This window comes from Orcinus orca, chromosome 4, assembly GCF_937001465.1.
Source record: "Orcinus orca chromosome 4, mOrcOrc1.1, whole genome shotgun sequence".
Classification (NCBI taxonomy): Eukaryota; Metazoa; Chordata; class Mammalia; order Artiodactyla; family Delphinidae; genus Orcinus; species Orcinus orca.
In genome coordinates, this window is record NC_064562.1 from 90,576,794 (window position 1) to 90,596,787 (window position 19,994).

General features: G+C 36.1%; 1 protein-coding gene across 4 annotated transcripts in view; it reads left to right on the forward strand.

Moving 5' to 3' along the window:
- The window catches only part of PDS5A (PDS5 cohesin associated factor A), a 127,444-nt gene that overhangs the window by 89,623 nt on the left and 17,827 nt on the right, over nt 1-19,994 (forward strand). For all 4 annotated transcript variants that reach the window (XM_049708776.1, XM_049708778.1, XM_049708779.1 and 1 more), the window contains exons 19-27: nt 2,638-2,798; nt 6,150-6,273; nt 7,104-7,262; nt 9,723-9,791; nt 11,337-11,473; nt 14,790-14,913; nt 15,240-15,444; nt 15,948-16,062; nt 19,783-19,915. In XM_049708776.1, coding sequence (XP_049564733.1) covers nt 2,638-2,798; nt 6,150-6,273; nt 7,104-7,262; nt 9,723-9,791; nt 11,337-11,473; nt 14,790-14,913; nt 15,240-15,444; nt 15,948-16,062; nt 19,783-19,915 — 1,227 coding nt within the window. The remainder of the gene's footprint in view (nt 1-2,637; nt 2,799-6,149; nt 6,274-7,103; nt 7,263-9,722; nt 9,792-11,336; nt 11,474-14,789; nt 14,914-15,239; nt 15,445-15,947; nt 16,063-19,782; nt 19,916-19,994) is intronic.

A 19,994-nucleotide genomic window follows, 5' to 3' on the forward strand; every position in this document is an offset into this window, starting at 1 on the left:
TAGTAAGAGACATGATTTAATCTAGGGGGAACACAGCATCATCAAAGAGAATAATTCTTGGCATGTTTTAGGGATTGTTGTGAGTGTAGTCTGACTAGATAAAAGTATTGCTTTGGGGAGTAATGGAAGACAAGGTTGGTTCTAGATTGTGGAGTGCCATTAGGGCAGAAAGGTACCATCAAGGGCATTTAACACTCCTTTTTAAAATGATACAGCACTTGATAGAGCTTTCGTTAGATGGAGTAAAGAGAAGAAATTAAAGGCTAAGAGACATGGGCTTCCCTGGTGGCACAATGGTTAAGAACACACTTGCCAATGCAGAGGACATGGGTTTGAGCCCTGGTCCGGGAAGATACCACATGCCGTGGAGCAACTAAGCCCATGTGCCATAACTACTGAGCCTGCACTCTAGAGCCCGTGAGCCACAACTATTGAGCCTGTGCTCCACAACTACTGAGCCTGAGGTCTAGAGCCCAAGAGCCACAACTACTGAAGCCTGTGCGCCTAGAGCCCGAACTCCGCAACAAGAGAAGCCACTGCAGTGAGAAGCCTGTGCACCGCAACGAAGAATAGCCCCCACTCGCCACAACTAGAGAAAGCCCATGTGCAGCAACAAAGACCCAATGCAGCCAAAAATAAATATATTAAATAAATAAATTTATTAAAAATAATAATAATAAAATAAATAAAGGCTAAGAGACATTTATATCATTACAACATATGAACTAAAGGAGAAGAAACAAACCAGTGCAATGGACATTAGACAGAAAAGAGAGTGATGGGTTTGTATTGCAATGGTCTTAAATATCTTTTTTTCTTTTTCTTTTTGGCTGTGCTGAGCAGCTTGTGAGATTTAGTTCCCCGACCAGGGATTGAACTTGGGCCCTCAGCAGTGAGAGCATGGAGTCCTAACCACTGGACCACCAGGGAATTCCCTTAAATATCGTTTCATGGAAAGAACTGATGTGATTCTTCATGAGAAGGACTTTATATTTTTAGTAATAGAGTAATATGTTTAAATACTTTTTTTTTTTTTAATTTTTTTGTTTGTTTGGGGTTTTTTTTGCGGTACGCGGGCCTCTCACTGTTGTGGCCTCTCCCGTTGCGGAGCACAGGCTCCAGACGCGCAGGCTCAGCGGCCATGGCTCACGGGCCCAGCCGCTCCGCGGCATGTGGGATCTTCCCGGACTGGGGCACGAACCCGTGTCCCCTGCATCCGCAGGTGGACCCTCAGCCACCGCACCACCAGGGAAGCCCTGTTTAAATACTTTTAAGAGTAAAGTCATCTTTAAGGCAAATGTTTTTAATAGGTTGTTTGATTCAAATTTTCAAATTTAAATCTCCATTTTTCTATGAATAATTAAAACCTTATAACTAAATATTATCACCGTAAACCCTACCAAATGAGACACTTTCTCCACTTTATAACACATTAAAAAAATGCTGGGCTTCCCTGGTGGTGCAGTGGTTGGGAGTCCGCCTGCCAATGCAGGGGACACGGGTTCGAGCCCTGGTCCAGGAAGACCCCACATGCTGCGGAGTGGCTGAGCCCATGCGCCACAACTGCTGGGCCTGCGCTCTAGAGCCCGGGAGCCACAACTGCTGAAGCCTGTGCGCCTGGAGCCTGTGCTCTGCAGCAAGAGAGGCCACCGCAGTGAGAAGTCCGTGCACCTCAGTGAGAAGTCCGTGCACCGCAGTGAAGAGTGGCCCCCGCTCGCTGCAGCTGGGGAAAGCCCGCGTATAGCAATGAGGACCCAATGCAGCCAAAAAAAAGAAAAAAAAAATGCTTATTTAATAAGTTAATGAGGGTTTACATACTCCATTCCCCCCACCTCCTTATTTTTCTACTTTTAGCCCTTACTGCCTATATTATGCTAACTAAATTGTTTCTACTTCGTGGAAGGTAAACTTTGTAAATACGTATCTAACTTGCTGTAAATTCCTTAAGGATAGCCTGGAACTTACGTCTCAATAAAGGGAATAATTATTTATATGTTTGTAATCGTGATTGAGTTCCCAATAATGGCTTCTTTGTTTTTAGTTATGATGAGTGAACTTTTTGTGATGGATTTCATTTAAAATATTTCCTTATAGAGTATCTTTTTGCCAGTGAAATAAAGCTCAGTGTTAGGGGCTTCCCTGGTGGCGCAGTGGTTGAGAGTCTGCCTGCCGATGCAGGGGACACAGGTTCGTGCCCTGGTCCGGGAGGATCCCACATGCCGCGGAGCGGCTGGGCCCGTGAGCCATGGCTGCTGAGCCTGTGTGTCCGGAGCCTGTGCTCCGCAACGGGAGAGACCACAACAGTGAGAGGCCCGCGTAGCGCAAAAAAAAAAAAAAAAGCTCAGTGTTAGCATTTTGTTCACATCACAGTATCACTCCACGAAAAGGAGCCACATTTTCCACATTCCCAGTATCAGAATAGACTAAGAGGTGAAGAAGAAAATATAGCAAGGGCTGTATATCAGGAATCATTAGCCACAACTCAACTTCAAGGGAGACTGCAAGATATAATCTTAGTTGTATTGCTAGCATATGCAGCCCATAATTTAAAATTTTATTTGTAGTAGAAAATAGTTCTCTTCTTTTAATGGATTAAAACCATTGTCTGTACTTATAAAGTTATATCTATTCCTCTAGGTTCTGTCTTTCACACATCCTACCTCGTTCCACTCTGCAGAGACATATGAGTCCCTGTTACAGTGCCTCAGAATGGAAGATGACAAGGTAGCAGAAGCTGCTATACAAATTTTTAGAAATACAGGCCACAAAATAGAAACAGACCTACCCCAGATACGATCGTGAGTATGTTTTTTCTCATGGTAAACACAAAAGTTTTCCAAGTTTGGGAGTCATAGGATCATTGTTTCCCTTTTCCTTAGGAAGATAGGAGAGAGGAAAGACAACTTTTATTTAGAAGCTACTTTACTGTATCCTTTGTTTTCATCTTTTCTCGGCCTCACACACCTCCTCTACCATTAGAATATGGGCAGAGGAACAACCTGAAACTTTGTTTAAACAACATGATTTCAAAATATTAATATTAACAATCAAAAGTTAGTATAGAATTTAGGATTAATATATCTTCCTAATTTATCTTTTTCTCTCCAACTCCAAATTCAATAGCTACTACCTTCATATCCCACCCAAGAATTGGATAATCAAGTAGTGTGCTTAATAAAATGTTTATTAGTTGCTTAGTTGTTGGCCATGGTGCTTTTGTCTCTTCTTCTAGACTACCTCCCCTCTCCTTATAAGAATGAAGTATGTTTTGGTATTTTTACTCTGGCATCTTAAAGAGCTTGCGTTAGGATCAAAATTGTGCTGATGTCTTTTGGAGGAAGAACACATTGCTGATAGCTGTTATAATCGGGTGTTATTATATATATGTAAATAGACTGGGGTAAATCCAAATGAAACCCGTTTTTCCTTACAAGGTAATAATAGGACAAGAGGACTCATGACTCCTAAAAGTTTTTATTGAATTTGTAAGCTAATAGTTTAATTTGAGAAATAACTCAACATTTATTGTACATTCTCTTCATTGTCAGCACTGTACTGGCTAATATAAAAGATTACCACTGTCAGTCCCTGCTCTTAAGGAGTTTATAGTCTAGAAATGATAATTTTATCTTCGTACATTATAGAAAAAGATCATTGACACAGGATAAAGTTAATTTGTGAGTTTTTCAAGGTGGGAAAACCTATACTTTTTTAAGGTAAAGGATTTATTCTTAAAGGAATTCTATCCCAGAGGAAGCAGTGGAAGAGTTAACTTTGGACACAAGGACTAAAACCTCTTGTTCTTAAGACTAATGGGGAAGGAAGGAGAGAATCACTGAAAAAGCAGAGAAGCACAGCACTGCGGACCTCAGTAACAGCACTGGTGGCATCACTGGATTGTAGCACACTAGAAAAACAAGGAGAAAGGTTAAACTTGACCTATGTATCATCCATTCATTAGGCTAAGAAGAATTAATAATATATTTAACAACAATTTGATCAACACTGTATCTTCTTTTGTTACTAACTGGTGTTATTTACAAGAACTGTTCCCCTGATAAATGAATTTCAAAGAAAGACTTAAACAGTGCTAGTCAAGGAAGCTATTTTGGCATGAAAATCCTTCTCATTATTCTAAATTGCAGCGAGAGAAATGTGTCATATTCATAAATATCAAATTCGACTTAGACTGACCAGCATATGTTCCCGTTTTTTCTTTGAGGTGCATTGCTCTTAATGTCTAGCCTCCCATTATTATAAGAGGACCCTTTGTCACCATTGCATTTGATATCATTGACCTTTATGAAGTAGTCTTATTGCATTAAATATATGACAAGTATCTTTCCTTAAATATTTGTTTTGCTTTACAGATTTTCTTCTGATTTAAAAAACTACTTATAAGATCATTGTAAAAAGGTGAAACTTTAGAAAATATAAAGGAAAAGAAAGAGTCAGTGTTAACATTTTGATATATTTTTTATGAATCTTATCTATTTGATGTGTATGCCAATTTTAATGCATTGACTGTAATATGTATTTCCATATTCTATAGAAAGATTGTTGTAAATCTTCAGTGTCAGTGTGGTGGTTAAGTGCATGGATTTGGAACAGAAATGTTTATCTTTTTTAAAAAACAATTTCCATTTTATTTTATTTCATTTATTTTTTTTCATTTTAACATCTTTATTGGAGTATAATTGCTTTACAATGGTATGTTAGTTTCAGCTTCACAACAAAATGAATCAGTTATATATATACATATGTTCCCATATGTCTTCCCTCTTGCGTCTCCCTCCCTCCCACCCTTCCACCCTCCCTATCCCACCCCTCCAGGCGGTCACAATCATTTATTTTATTTTTTAAATTTTGGCTGCGTCGGGTCTTAGTTGTGGCACGTGGGTTCTTTGTTGTGGCACATGAGCTTCGCTCTAGTTGTGGCACGCGGGCTCCAGAGCGCATGGGCTCTGTAGTTGGCAGCGCACAGGCTCCGTAGTTGGCCCGCTGCACGTGGGATCTTAGTTCCCTGACCAGAAATGTTTATCTTTAAATCTCAATTCCACCATTTCCTATCTCTGTCACCTTAAGAAGCTTATATAAATAATATGTTTGTGCTTTAGTTTTCTCATCTGTTTAATGATCATAATAATAGTCTTTGGGTGATTGTGAGGATTGATTTAATTAATCCATGTTTGTTTTGTTTTGTTTTGTTTTAAAAACACCACTTAGAAGGGTGCTTAGCACAAGTACTCAATAATTGTTAGAAGTTTTTGTTACTTTTCTACCTATGTATTGTCTATATCCTTGCATACTCTCTTTCACTGGTATGTCCATTTCTGTTTTTTAATGTAACTTGGCCTTTTGCTACTTTATTTCCCCCCATGGTTGCTTTAAAAATAACTGAACAGGGGACTTCCCTGGTGGTCCAGTGGTTAAGAATCTGCCTTCCAATGCAGGGGACACGGGTTTGATCCCTGGTCAGGGAACTAAGATCCCACGTGCCCTGGGGCAACTAAGCCCATGAGCCGCAACTGCTGAGCCCCTGCACCACAACTAGAGAGCCCACACACTCTGGAGCCCATGCACCACAACTAGAGAGTGCTCGCACTGCAACTGCGCCCATGCACCCTGGAGCCCATGTGCCACAACTAGAGAGAAGCCACAACAAAAGATCCTGCATGCTGCAACTAAGACCCAACAGAGCCATAAATAAATAAATATTTAAAAAAACAAAAACAGAAAAACACTTGATTCTTAAAAAAACTGAAGGGAATAACTGAAGGGAATTGTGAAAGGGAAGTGGAAAATTTAGGAATATTTTCTCAGAAGATAAATGTAAAAATATAGCATGGGGCAATTTTAGATTATAAATTAAGGGTGGCTTGTTTATTTCTCCATATTCATGAGGTGGCTTTAAAATGAAAATTGTCTTCTGTAGTAGCCCTTTTTTTTGAGGCATTGTATTTCTGGGATTATACTTGGGGACAGGGAAGGAGTTTTAGATCTTTTTATAGATCAGGTAATTTAGAAGAGAGGCTTTCTACCAGCATACATCCAGATAGTTACTGCAGATGAAGTAGGAGACAACCAGAAGAACTACTTGTGGTTTATGGGCTTTTTTTTTTTTTTTAACTGATTATTATTTTTTGCAGGACCTTAATTCCCATCTTACATCAGAAAGCAAAGAGAGGTACTCCCCACCAAGCAAAACAGGCCGTTCACTGTATACATGCCATATTCACAAATAAAGAAGTACAGCTTGCACAGATTTTTGAGGTATATATAATTACATAGGATGTGTTGTTGATTTTTATTTTCATGCTCTGTGGTTTGATGAAGATAGAAAGTTGGTTTTTTAGCTATTTAGTCCCACTCTAGAATATAAATTCCATGGGAGCAGGGACTCTTTGTTTTATTCAGCACTTTAGATATTCCCAGCCTTTAGATCAGACTATATAACCAAATACTACATATTGAAAGATGTTTGGTGTGTTGGTGTGTTTTGTGTTACAACATTTTACTTAATTTTAGCTTCATTGGCTCAGTGGTCCATTTAGTTTAAGAAACTATCAGTAGATGACTTTGAACCACCCAGTTTAAAATTCTGGACAATCCTACTTAAAAATTCGTTCTGTTTGCCTTTCCTGATGTATGATCCTTTGCCTGATTCCACTACTGGAAAAGTATTCCTATTATAAATTGGATACAATATGAACAGAACCCATGAACTCTTATTTTTTATGATCCATGGTCATTTAAAATGGTCCCACAGGTTAAGAAATTCAACAACATAACAAAACTATTGTACATGACTTGAAAATAATGCTGATTTGACCATGCAGGAATTTTCTTGCTTTTACTTCTACCTTATATGTGGGATTTACTTTTTTCTTTTATCTTTGTTTACCTTTGAATCTTATTAAATTTTGGTAGGTGAAATAAGAATCAAGTGTCTAATATGATTGAAGTTACTTTTGATCATCTCATTAGAACAGATTTTTTGGGGCATGATAAATTCAGGAGGACTCAGGAACATTTACTGTTTCTGTACAATGTCTAGATATTTATAAAACAAACTAGTAATTTTGACTGTTTTATTTTTATAGCCACTCAGTAGGAGTCTCAATGCTGATGTACCAGAACAACTTATAACTCCATTAGTTTCATTGGGCCACATATCTATGTTAGCACCAGATCAATTTGCTTCCCCAATGAAATCTGTAGTAGCAAATTTTATTGTGAAAGATCTGCTAATGAATGACAGGGTAAGTTTCTCATTTAATTTAGAATCATAAGATTAAGACTGTTTACATCTTTGTCACAGAAACAACACTTCTGCTTCTCTCTATGTATGATTCTCTTTTACTTTAAAATTATTATATATTTTACCTCCTTATTTACTTACTTAAATTTCCAAATGACATCCTGCTGTGTAGCTATTATTACTAGAACTTAACTTTTCTTTAACAAAGAAAAAAATGAGAACATGAGATAGATGAATCATGAAGTAAAAAATATAAGTCAAACACTATGAAGGACAATTAACTAGAGTACTAGAATTTTGTTTTATCAAATATTGTTTAAAGTATAAGTGGAATTGTATTTGACTAGCTTTTTGAAATATAAATTACATTGCACTTTTGGCACTAGATTATGTATTCTATTTTAGTTATTGAAGTGTGTGTGTGTGAGCATGCACACATGCGTGCACACATACTGATGAATTAGCTTTGGGTTGGAGCTTTGGGATGTATAGCTTGGAAAGGCTCCCCAAGTGATTACTGAAACACGTGTCTGATTAAGAATCACCACTTTACCAAACAGATCTAAATTAAAGAGTTATTGAATGAAGACACAAATCAGTCTACCTGCTGGATCATTGTGGATGACTTTCAGTGCAGTACTAACTTATCCAATTTATCTAGTCTTTCTAAATGGTCCAGTAGCCTTTGAACACTCAGTATTGGAACTTAAAAAAAAATACTTGCCAGCGCACTCCTTACTCTTTTCCCTTCCTCCATTTGGATGTGATAGGGATGCAAGAGCATGGCCAAAGCCTCATTTCCTACTCCATACATCTGTTCTTTGCACTACTGATAGATTTGGCTGGCAACAGATGTGAAATTTGACACTTCTTAGATGATGACTTGATTGTTGATAATTCTATTTTAATATAGTTCTCTTTTTTTATGTGTAGTAAAATATAAATAATATAAACTTTGCCATTTTATCCCTTTTTAAGTGTACAGTTCTCTTACATTATATACACCCACATTCTTGTTGTTGGGTATTTTTTGTTTAAAAAACAAACAGAAGTTTAATAACATGTGTACCTCCTGTGTACACAGAGGATAACCCAGGAAAGCCAAGCAACTCTCAACAATGGCCCAAGCCACCACCTACAATATACACCCACATTGTTGTGTAACCATTGCCACTATTTCCAGAACTTTATCATCTCAGAGAGAAACTCTGTATCTATTAACCAGTAACTCCCCATTGCCTTCTCTCCCCCCAGACTCTGGTAACCTCTATTCTATTTTCCTGCTTTATGAATTCGCCTATTCTAGATACCTCTTATCATACAATATTTATCCTTTTGTGTCTGGCTTATTTCTCTTAGCATAACGGTTTCAAGATTCAGCTATGTTGTAGTATGTATCAGAACTTCATTTTATGCCAGAATAGTATTCCATTGTATGTGTAACTTACATTTTGTTTATCTTCTATTGATGGACTCTTGGGTTTTTTCTACCTTTTGACTGTTGTGAGTAATGCTGATATGAACATTTGAGTCCCCAAAGTCAAATCTTTGGGGTATATACCTAGGAGTGGAATTGCTGGGTCACATGGTCATTGTATGCTAAACTTTTTGAGGGACTGCCAAACATTTTTCCACAGTGGCTGTACCATTTTACATTCCCAGCAGCCATGCTCAAGTCTTCCAGTTTCCTTACATCTTGGCCAACACTTATTCTTTCCTGGTTTTTTTTGATAATAGTCATCCTAGTAGGTGCAAAGTAGTATCTTGTGGTTTTGATTTGTTTCCCTCATGACTAATGATGTTGAGATTTTTTTCCATGTGCTTAATGGCTGTTCTTTGGATATTGAGTCTTTTGCCCACTTTTAATTGAATTTGTTGTTGTTGAGTTGTAAAAATTCTTTATATATTCTGAATATTAGACCTTTGTCAGGTATTTGCCAAATCCAGGATTATAAAGATTTTCCCCTGTACCTTCTTCTAGGAGTTTTTTAGTCTTAGTTCTTAAGTAAAGATCTTTGATCCATTTTTTTGAGTTAATTTTTATATATGATATAAGGTAATAGTCCAGCTTCATTCCTTTGCTTGTCGCTGTATCTAGTTTTTCCAGCACCATTTATTGAGGAGACTGTTCTTTTCCCAATAAATGGTCTTAGCACTTTTGTTAAAAATCAGTAGACCATATATGTGATATATGTGAGGTTTTCTGGGTTTCTGTTTCATTCCATTGGTCTATATGTCTATACTTATGTAGGTACCAGCCACAGTGTCTTGATTCTCATAGATTTGTAGTTAAGTTTCAAAATCAGGAAGTTTGAGCCCTCTAACTTTGTTCTTCTCTTCAAGTCCCTACTTGGTGACTTTCTGTGGGTTTCCTAGAGCACTGCACTGTTAAGCATGAAAAACTTCATGAGCAAAATTTAAAATTTTTTTCTAAAAGTTAAATTTATTCAATTGTCTATAGTCAACAGGTGAGAAGAATGGGAAATTATGGTCTCCAGATGAAGAGGTTTCCCCTGAAGTACTAGCAAAGGTAAATTTGTGTAGGTCTTAATAACTTTTATGTTGAGATAAAGAACATTTATAGATACCCTTTTTTTTAAAACCTAACAGTTAATAAGCATTTTAAATGAGGTACTTTATTTTTAAATCAAAAGTTGTGGGCTTCCCTGGTGGCGCAGTGGTTGAGAGTCCGCCTGCCGATGCAGGGGACACGGGTTTGTGCCCCAGTCCGGGAAGATCCCACATGCTGCAGAGCGGCTGGGCCCGTGAGCCATGGCCGCTGAGTCTGCACGTCCGGAGCCTGTGCTCCTCAACGGGAGAGGCCACAACAGTGAGAGGCCCGCGTACTGCAAAAAAAAAAAAAAAAAAAGTATGTTTCTCAAATTGTAGTTGTCATTGACTTATTTACATATAGGTGTATGTCAGCATGTTCTTTAGACCTTCCTGCCTTGCTAAGATAATTTCAGTGAGGCTGTTTTACATAGAGATTGTAGAATATTGATGCTCAGAGCACCTCAGGCCTAGCCTCATTACCAATGTCTGTCTACAGGCATAAGAATATTAACTTGGCAAAAACAGATGGCTGTCATCATATTGTAAACTTCTGATAGATGTAAATTATCCCTCAGGAAAGCTAATTTTTAAAGTGGTAGTCTTGGGATTTAAAACAAGACTTCTTCATTATCATCTTACTTGATTGATAATCTGTTTCACCTTGTAGCTTCACAGTTCGCATTTATTCCATCAGTTCCTTTTTCCAGGTTGTCAGTAAATATAGTAAATAATATCTACATTCTTTAGATAGTTCTTGCATGTATTCCATAACAATCTTTTGAGTATAAGCCACCAAGCAATTATGGCTACAAATAATTATGAAATCTCCTAGTTTTTTAATCAAAATAGTTTTTCAGTACTACAAAAAATATTACAGTCTATCTAAATAGTTATTTTTAATCACTGTAATCAGTATAGTTCAGTTATTTTTAAACAATATATTTTTAAACAATTTGAAAAGCAATTGTTCAGGTGTGAAAAGTCTGAATTCAAGGAGCCAGACCTTGGGCAAGTTATCACAGTAATGTGTCTAAGTTGCCTTATTTATTGGAAATAAGAATACCTCTCTCGGGGCTTCCCTGGTGGCGCAGTGGTTGAGAGTCTGCCTGCCGATGCAGGGGACACGGGTTCGTGCCCCGGTCCGGGAAGATCCCACATACCGCGGAGCGGCTAGGCCCATGAGCCATGGCCACTGAGCCTGCGCTTCCGAAGCCTGTGCTCCACGACGGGAGAGGCCACAACAGTGAGAGGCCCGCGTACCAGAAAAAAAAAAAAAAACCTCTCTCATAGAGTTGTTTGGGAGATTAAATAAAGTAATATATGTGTAACTCTGGGGAAAGTACCTGGCATAGATTAAACAGAATAAGTATTAGTTCTCATTGTTATTATCCTATAGGCTTGTTTAATAAAACATGTCTTCCGGCAGCTAAGTAATCTCACTAATCTAATTAACATAAATTAATCTAACCTTTAAGTGGAATTTTAAGTTGCTTTCTTTTTTTAGCATGTTAATATTTTATAGGTACAGGCAATTAAACTTCTGGTAAGGTGGCTGTTGGGTATGAAAAACAACCAGTCTAAATCTGCCAATTCAACTCTTCGGTTATTATCAGCGATGTTGGTTAGTGAGGGTGACCTGACAGAGCAAAAGAAGATCAGGTGAGATTTTTCTTCCTTTCCAGGTTTTTTTAGCTCAAGATGTTGGTAGAGCTTACGTAGGAATTATTTACTTAATATTGACTGTTGTAATTGCACTATGTGCTTTGTGTTTAAATTTTACATACTTATTTGGGGTTTATATCTGAATAATGATCATGTATTTTTCTTCATCCCTAAAGACACCTTTCTCCAGTAAATTTTTAGTAATAATCACTACAGCATTGTTACAGTTAACTTCAACATTTGAATCAGTTAAACAAATATTTGTTGAATTACTACTCTTTGCAAAACACTATGAAAAGCATTGCAGCAATAACAGATAAAATTCCGTTCCTGCCTTTAAGGAACTTACCCTAGTATAGTGATTGAACAAGTAGAGTGTCTTGATGCCACGAAGGGAATAAAAATTTCTGTGTAGGTTCAAAGAAGAAAGAGATGCAGCCTCCTAATGGTTTGCAGAAGACTATACAAGGTTCTGCAAATGCCAAAGAAAAATGTTTCATTTCTACACCTGTTCACTCTTCAAATCTGTGAGATCACCATTTCTTCTTTCTGTTCCTTTTAAGATGAAAATAAAAGCCAAATTTTTTTATTTACTAGGGTCCAGCTGAAATAACTGAAAAGTTCTACTTGCGATGGATTCTTACTTTAAAATTTTTGTTAGAGGATAGATTTAACTATGTATTTATGCTTTCAGTATTTATTGAGCACTATCATGCCAGGTACTACCAAGCCTTTTAAAGATACAATAATCTCTCCCTCTAAGGGATATGCATTCTAGTGGAGGAGATAGGAAATGCACAATTACAGTAGAGATGCTGAATGCTCTGATAAACTGAAGAAAACTAAATAAACTAAATCAAAATTATTTTTATCATAAAATAAGCCAAGGGTAGCTTTGCATGAACAGATTGAAGAGTAGAGATAATGAGAAGTTTTAAATTTGGGGAAACTATGTACAGTGTACAGCAAAGGCTTAATAATGAGCTCTTACAAATCAATGATAAATAGGATCCCCAATAAAGATGAAGATTATATATTACCAGTTTACCTTTAAAAAAGTGTTTGACATCACTAAATACAATAAGTACAATTTTAATTTAAGTGGAACCTCTTGTCTGTCAAATCAGCAAAAAGTTTTTTAAGCAATCATCACTCCATGGGATCAGGGAAATGGGTTCCCTCATAAATCCTGTGAATATAAATGGGCACAGTCTTGGCAGGACAGTTTGGCACTTTGTTTCTAAGTCCTTAAAAATGTTATCCATTGACTCTTTTTTTTTGACTCTTTATTTTTACACTCATGAAATTATAAAAGAATCATACAAAAATACATACACAAACATGTTCTTTCCAGCATTTTTTATCATCACAGAAGATAGGGGAATGGTTAACTGTGGAACACACATGTTATGAAATATTATGCAGATCTTAATTAGATGTTATGTATCCCATAGTTTAGCTTAGGCTCTGGAATCAGAAACTTATTCAACTCTACCTACGCTCCATTTACTAGCTGTGTGAACTTGTATAAGTCACTTTCCTAAGCCTCAGTTTCCTCATCTTACAGAGTTAAGTACACAAATAGTAGCATTAATTTTTTAAATTCCTGAATCATTTGCCTCAAAAGCCATTTGAAGGTTCCTCATTGTTACCAGTGCTCAGTTTGATGGTCATGTGGTCCAAGAGTGCCATGTTTTCTCCTCCTGTATGCTAAATAATAGTCCCTTGTGGATTCAGGGCAGCTTTCCACATTTCCTAAAGTCTTTAATTTATCAAAGCTATGTTATGTTCCTTATAACAGTTGAAGTAAGAAGACTATCCTTTCACCACCTCACTGTCACATTTTACCATTTAGGTTATAAAAGTTGACTGGGTGTGGGTGGGAGTGCCTGGACTCCTGGAGTCCCTTGGAAAACTTCCTGTTGCAAAGGAAAGTCTGCCTCAGAGACTAGTACCTGAGAGAGACTGGCTCTCACCTCCATATCCTTTCCTTTTAGATATTTGTCTGATGCCTCCCACTTTCTGGTACAGATCACCTCCTAATTCATAGCCCCCTCCATTTCATCAGACATTTGTAGGCTTAAGATTGATTTCTGTTATGTCTGTGTAAATATGTGTATGCATTTAAAAATTGTGGGACATACAATAGATTTTAAATAAGTGATTTTTAATTTTTCAGGTTTTTTTAATATCAAGTTTTCTATGATGAATGTGAATGCCTCTTAAAATGAGAAATACAGTTCCTAATGTAAATGTTTCTTGCTAGCGTTGCAGTTAGTGCTGTTGTACGCATAAGCAGAGTTGCTTAGCTGTGGTGGAAGATCTAAGCTAGAGTGTAACTAAAAACGAAGGCAGACATAAAAAAAGAATGAAATTTTGCCATTTGCAACAACATGGATTGACCTGGAGAGTATCATGCTTAGTGAAATAAGTCAGACAAAGACAATACCATATGTTATCACTTATATATAGAACCTAAAAAATTAAAAGAAACTAATGAGGACTTCCCTGGTGGTACAGTGGTTAAGAATCTGCCTGCCAATGCAGGGGACACGGGTTCGAGCCCTAGTCTGGGAAGATCCCACATGCTGCAAAGCAACTAAGCCCATGCACCACAACTACTGAGCCTGCGCTCTAGAGCCTGTGCTCTACAACAAGAGAAGCCACCGCAATGAGAAGCCCACGCACTGCAACGAAGAGTAGCCCCCGCTCGCCACAACTAGAGAAAGCCCGCGTCCAGCAACAAAGACCCAACACAGCCAAAAAGTTAATTAATTTGATTGATTGATTGATTAATTAAAGAAACTAGTGAATATAACAAAGAAGCAGACTCACAGATACAGAGAACAAACTAGTGGTTACTGTTGGGGAGGGGGAGGGGCAAGATAGGGGTACAGGCTTAAAAGGTACAAACTGCTATGTATAAAAAAAGGTACAAGGATATATTGTACAACATGGGGAATATAGCCAAGATTGTATAATAAATATAAATGGAGTATAATCTATAAAAATTTTGAATCACTATGTTGTACACCTGAAATTAATATAATATTATAAATGAGCTATACCTGAATAAAATAAATTTAAAAATTTTAAATGAAGGCAGATAAATTTAATATCAGATAGTCACGATGATTTGAGCCTTCTGCCCTGTGTTGAATTGAAGGACTCAAAGTAACTTTCCCATATTTGTACATTATGTCATTTTAAGCATAAATTATGATAAAGACCTTAACAGTCAAAAAGGGATCAAAGAGTTTTGTGAATGATAATGGTTATAGGAAATGTTTATTTCTTTTTTGTTTGTTTATAGTAAATCTGATATGTCTCGCTTGCGATTAGCTGCTGGTAGTGCCATAATGAAGCTTGCTCAGGAACCTTGTTACCATGAAATTATAACCCCAGAACAGTTTCAGCTCTGTGCGCTTGTTATTAATGTAAGTAACAATCTTATTTTTGTCATTTACTTGGCCTTCAAAGTTAAATTTATTTACTTTCTATAGATTACAGATCCATTTGCTGTATGGATGTATGCACAAAAGGGATTGCTATTATTACTATTCTAACTAGTTAACTCCCCAAAATTGTTATTTACTCCCTCAGTATAATTATTTTTTTTTTTTAAATGAAGACATTAAAAATGCTTAAACTGTTTTTTTTGTAAATGTTTGCCAATTTTTAAAAACTAAACTAGGGGTTTTTATCATGGTTTTAAAAGTACTAATACTTTTATTTAAGTATTTTTGGTTTTGTGCTGCTGTAGGATGAGTGCTATCAAGTAAGGCAGATATTTGCTCAGAAGCTACATAAGGCACTTGTGAAGTTACTCCTCCCATTGGAGTATATGGCGATCTTTGCCTTGTGTGCCAAAGATCCTGTGAAGGAGAGAAGAGCACATGCACGACAGTGTTTACTAAAAAATATCAGTATACGCAGGGAGTACATTAAACAGAACCCCATGGCTACTGGTAAGTAACTTTCAAAGTGCTCAGTGTGCAGATATATCTTGTCAGTGTATCAATTTGTGGAGGGTTTTATTTCATATATTTCTATTATAGTTTATAATAACACTGGGACCTTTATAGAATGCTGTTGTTGTAGCTAAGATGTAAGTAAAATCTAAAATCCTGGTTTCTGAGTCCTAGTTATAATGCATAAAAGTGTTTGGAGGAACTGCGTTTTTCCTTAGGGAATCTGCAGTGTGGCTTGATTTGAACACATTGCTCTGATGTCAGAGAGTAAAGAATTACTTTCCTAGCTTTGCCAGGGACTCAATCTTAAATTATCCTTTGTCTTCAGTAGCCTTCAAAATTGAAAAAAGTTATTTCAGTATCATCTAGATGTCATGTTGCCTCTAATTTAGAAATAACTGAGGGAAAAAATGTTAACTGAAGCGGTTAGAACGTAAATTAGGGAGGGATTTTTATAAAGGCTATTATTACTATTGTTAATAATAATGTTTTCACTTCAGAGAAATTATTATCACTGTTGCCTGAGTATGTAGTTCCGTATATGATTCACCTGCTAGCCCATGATCCAGATTTTACAAGATCACAAGATGTTGATCAACTTCGTGATATTAAAGAGTAAGTCATGTTGATTTTTAATAAGTCAAACAATTATTTTTCCTTTTTAAAAAATGCTAAACTTTTTCCTTTTACTATTCGCATTAGAATAAAAACATTTTTATGGTTTTATTCTTCTATTGTAAATTTTAAGTTTCATCTTACAAAATTGTTCCTATCTAATAAGTTCTATTTGGTTGTTTTGTTTGTTTCCTGTTTGTTTGCAGTTAGCTTTAGCTGATTCTGTGACATAAGTTGATTTGGTCTTTATGTTATTTTTACCTTTGTATTAAGATGGGCTTCAGTTACTTCAGTTTGATAATTTAGAAAGCCATGTAGTGAAAATTTCTCTCCTTAAAACTATACTTCAACCTCAAAAGATAATTCCTCAAAAATATGCACACACATACGAGATACTCTGTGGCAGGTCTATGGTAATACAAAATTAGATTTGTTACACCAGTCACAGAGAGATTTGTCTCTAGTGGAAAGACAGGCAGGTAAACAATTGCAAAACACTTGTTTAAGAAGTGTTTTTATGTAAAATAGAACTTTATATATGATGCAGGGTGAGTGAACAAGTACGAAGTAGCCTAGGATTGTCTACAAATGACCTCCAAGAAACTTTAAAGCAATGTCTATTTTCCCATCGCTGTGCTTTTGCTTTGCACGTTTAAACTGGTTCCTTCAGCTTGTATTTAAAGTACTATGATTTTTCTATGTGTGACATGAAGCCTTATCCCTAATCTTATTTGAGGTTGTAATCAACAGTTTATCTCTGCCTCCTGTAGCTCTTTCAGGAGACATAGGTTCTAGTCTTAGCTATCTGAGTAAAAACTTTACTTCTCTGCTTCAGTTGCCTTATCCATAAAATGCAAGATATGAAATAGATAATCCCTAAAATATCTTCCAATTCTAGTTTCTGTTTACTTAATAAATATATTTTGTTTGCAAATTCTTTTTCCTTTTTTTTTTAAATAACTTTTATTTTGGGATTTTCCAGAAAGCACTTTCATAAAGTGAAAAAGTGATGTATGTATTTGCCTAGAACACAAGGTCTATGTTAAGGAACCTTTTTAGCCCTATTCAGTTGCAAGGCAGTCATGTGAAAAAGGGATTAGATTTGCGAGAGGCAACAGTGATGTGGGAAAAGTACTGAAGTCGTCAGTTAGGATTGAAATCACTGGCACATACTTTTTAGTTCTATCTAGCATGCAGTACTTTTGAGTATCTTTAAACATTTCATTTTAAGTTACCATGTAATCTGAAGTGTTCACTTTTCTTTTTCTAGTTAAGGTGTACAGTTTCTTAAGGTATACAGTTAGATCATTCATTGAGATGTTTCTTAACAGAGGGTGTTATCGCTGTAATTTTCCCTTTTAGTACTACCAGTGCTGAATCCTATAAGTATGGTATGTTGTGTTTTTGTTTTACTTGTCTTAAGGTATTTTCTAATTTTTCTTGTGACTTCTTCTTTGACCCATTGGTTGTTTAAGAGTGTGGTTTGGGAATTCCCTGGTGCGGTCCAGTGGTTAGGACTCTTCCTTTCACTGCCAAGGCCCTGGGTTCAATCACTAGTCAGGGAACTAAGATCTCACAAGCCACACGGCCAAAAAAAAAAACATAGGAATGTGTGGTTTAATTTCCATATATGTGTGAATTTTCCAGTTTTCCCTATTTTCCTTCTTTTATTGACTTAGTTTCATGCCATTCTGGTCAGAAAAGGTACTTTTTATTAAGACTTGTTTTATGGCCTACCATACGGTCTGCCCTGGAGACTATACCATGTTCACTTGAGAAAAATGTATTCTGCTATTGTTAGTTGGAGTGTTCCATATATGTCTGATATCTGATTGGTTTATAGTGTTGTTCAAGTTCTTTATTTTCTTTTTAGTCCCTGTCTGGATTTTCCATCCATTATTGAAAATAGGGTATTGAAATCTGTTATTGTGGAAACATGTATTTCTCCCTTCAATTCTGTCAATTTTTGCTTCATAGATTTTGGGGCTTTGTTGGCTAGGTTCGTATGTGTTTATAATAGTCATATCTTCTTACTGGTTTTACTTTCATCAATACAGTCCTTCTGGGTCTTTTGCAATCCATTTTGTCTAATTCTAAAATAGCTCTCATTTGGTTACTGTTTGAATGAGTATATTTTTTTCATCCTTTTACTTTCAAATAATTTGTGTTTTTATATCTAAAGTGAGTCTCTTGTAGATAAGATATAGATGGATCTTTTCCCCCCCCCTTAATGTACTCTGCTTCTCTGCTTTTTAATTGGGGGATTTAATCTATTTTCATTTAAAGTAATTACTGATAAGGAAGAAGTTACTTCTGCCATATAGCTGTTAGTTTTCTCTGTGTCTTACCTATTTTTTGTTACTTAATTGCTCCATAGCCTCTCGTTTTTGTATTTACAGTTGACCCTTGAACAACACAGGTTTGAACTGTGTAGAGGGTCAGCACCCCTAACTCTTGTGTTGTTCAAGGGTCAGCTGTAGTTGTTTTTTGTAGGGAACCTTTTTGATTCCTTGCTTTTGTGTATATTTTTTAGTTATTTTCTTAATGATTACACTTAACATCTTAAAGTTGTAACAGCCTAGTTAGAATAATAGCAACTTAGTTTCATGAGTATAGAGATAGTCTGCTTTTATACAACTTTATTCCACTCCCTTTATATTTTAATTGATAAAATTATATCTTTATACATTGTTTTATTTTACATATATATGATTATTATTTTATGCATTTTCCTTTTAAGTCATATATTTAAAAAGGAGTTACAAATCAGAAGTTCAGTAATGCTGGCTTTATATTACCTATGTGATTACCTTTACCAGTGTTCTTTATTTCTTACAGCTTCAAGTTAACTGTCTATTGTTTTCTCGTTTCAGCCCGAAGGGCTGAGTTTAGTATTTCTTGTAAGACAGGTCTACTAAAAACAAAGTACATTAATCTGTTTCCCCCTTACAGTAGTCTCTTAAGACATTTACATATACTATAGCCAAAGAAGTATACAGAGATTATCATCAAATGTTTTTTCTCTCCTGTTGATGGAGTAAAACAGTAAGTCCATGGTGGTTGCCTGAGAATCATCATGGCAACTTAATAATAGGCTTTGATCCTATATTTGTCGATGTAAGCTCCCCAAGTGATTCTAATGTTCATCCTGATTTGGGATTCATTTTTACTTAGAAATTCAGGTGTCATCTTCAGACACTTTATGTATTAAATGAATATAAAGTAACAAGAAGAAAACAGCAAAAATGGTTTGAGATGTGACTGTTTAGCTGAATTACTGGTTACTATGCACACCAGCCTCATAGCATGTGAAATTCAGTTATGTCACAGTAGAATTACATACAAATCTTAGATCTTCTACATACCTTGCAAATAGTCAAAATGGCAAGACTGTGCTGTATGCTGGTTCGCTTATCATTGCTGGATATTAATACACGTTATATCATCTAAATGTTTATTAAATACCTATAGAATGAATCTTTGCCTCATGAAACTGTCAGACTTTCTCATATTAAGCTATATGTTCATATTTGTTATTTGTGATATGATTCTATTTGAATTGAATATTATTAACAGGATATTTCTATTAATCATTAGAGTTTTCTCTGTATTATACTCTTTTATATTCAGACAACAGAACTTCCCAGTAAGCTGTTAAATCCCTTAAGCAAAAGCACCTACAATCAGTCTCTTTACTAAATGAATATGTTTGTCATTTAGGTGCCTGTGGTTCATGCTTGAAGTTTTAATGACAAAGAATGAAAATAACAGCCATGCCTTTATGAAAAAGATGGCAGAGAACATCAAGCTAACAAAAGATGCCCAGTCTCCAGATGAATCCAAGACAAATGAAGTAAGATATATATTAGGCCAGTGGGTATTAAGATATTACAGGAAAAAATATTATGACCCTTGTCCCACTTGTTTTTCCT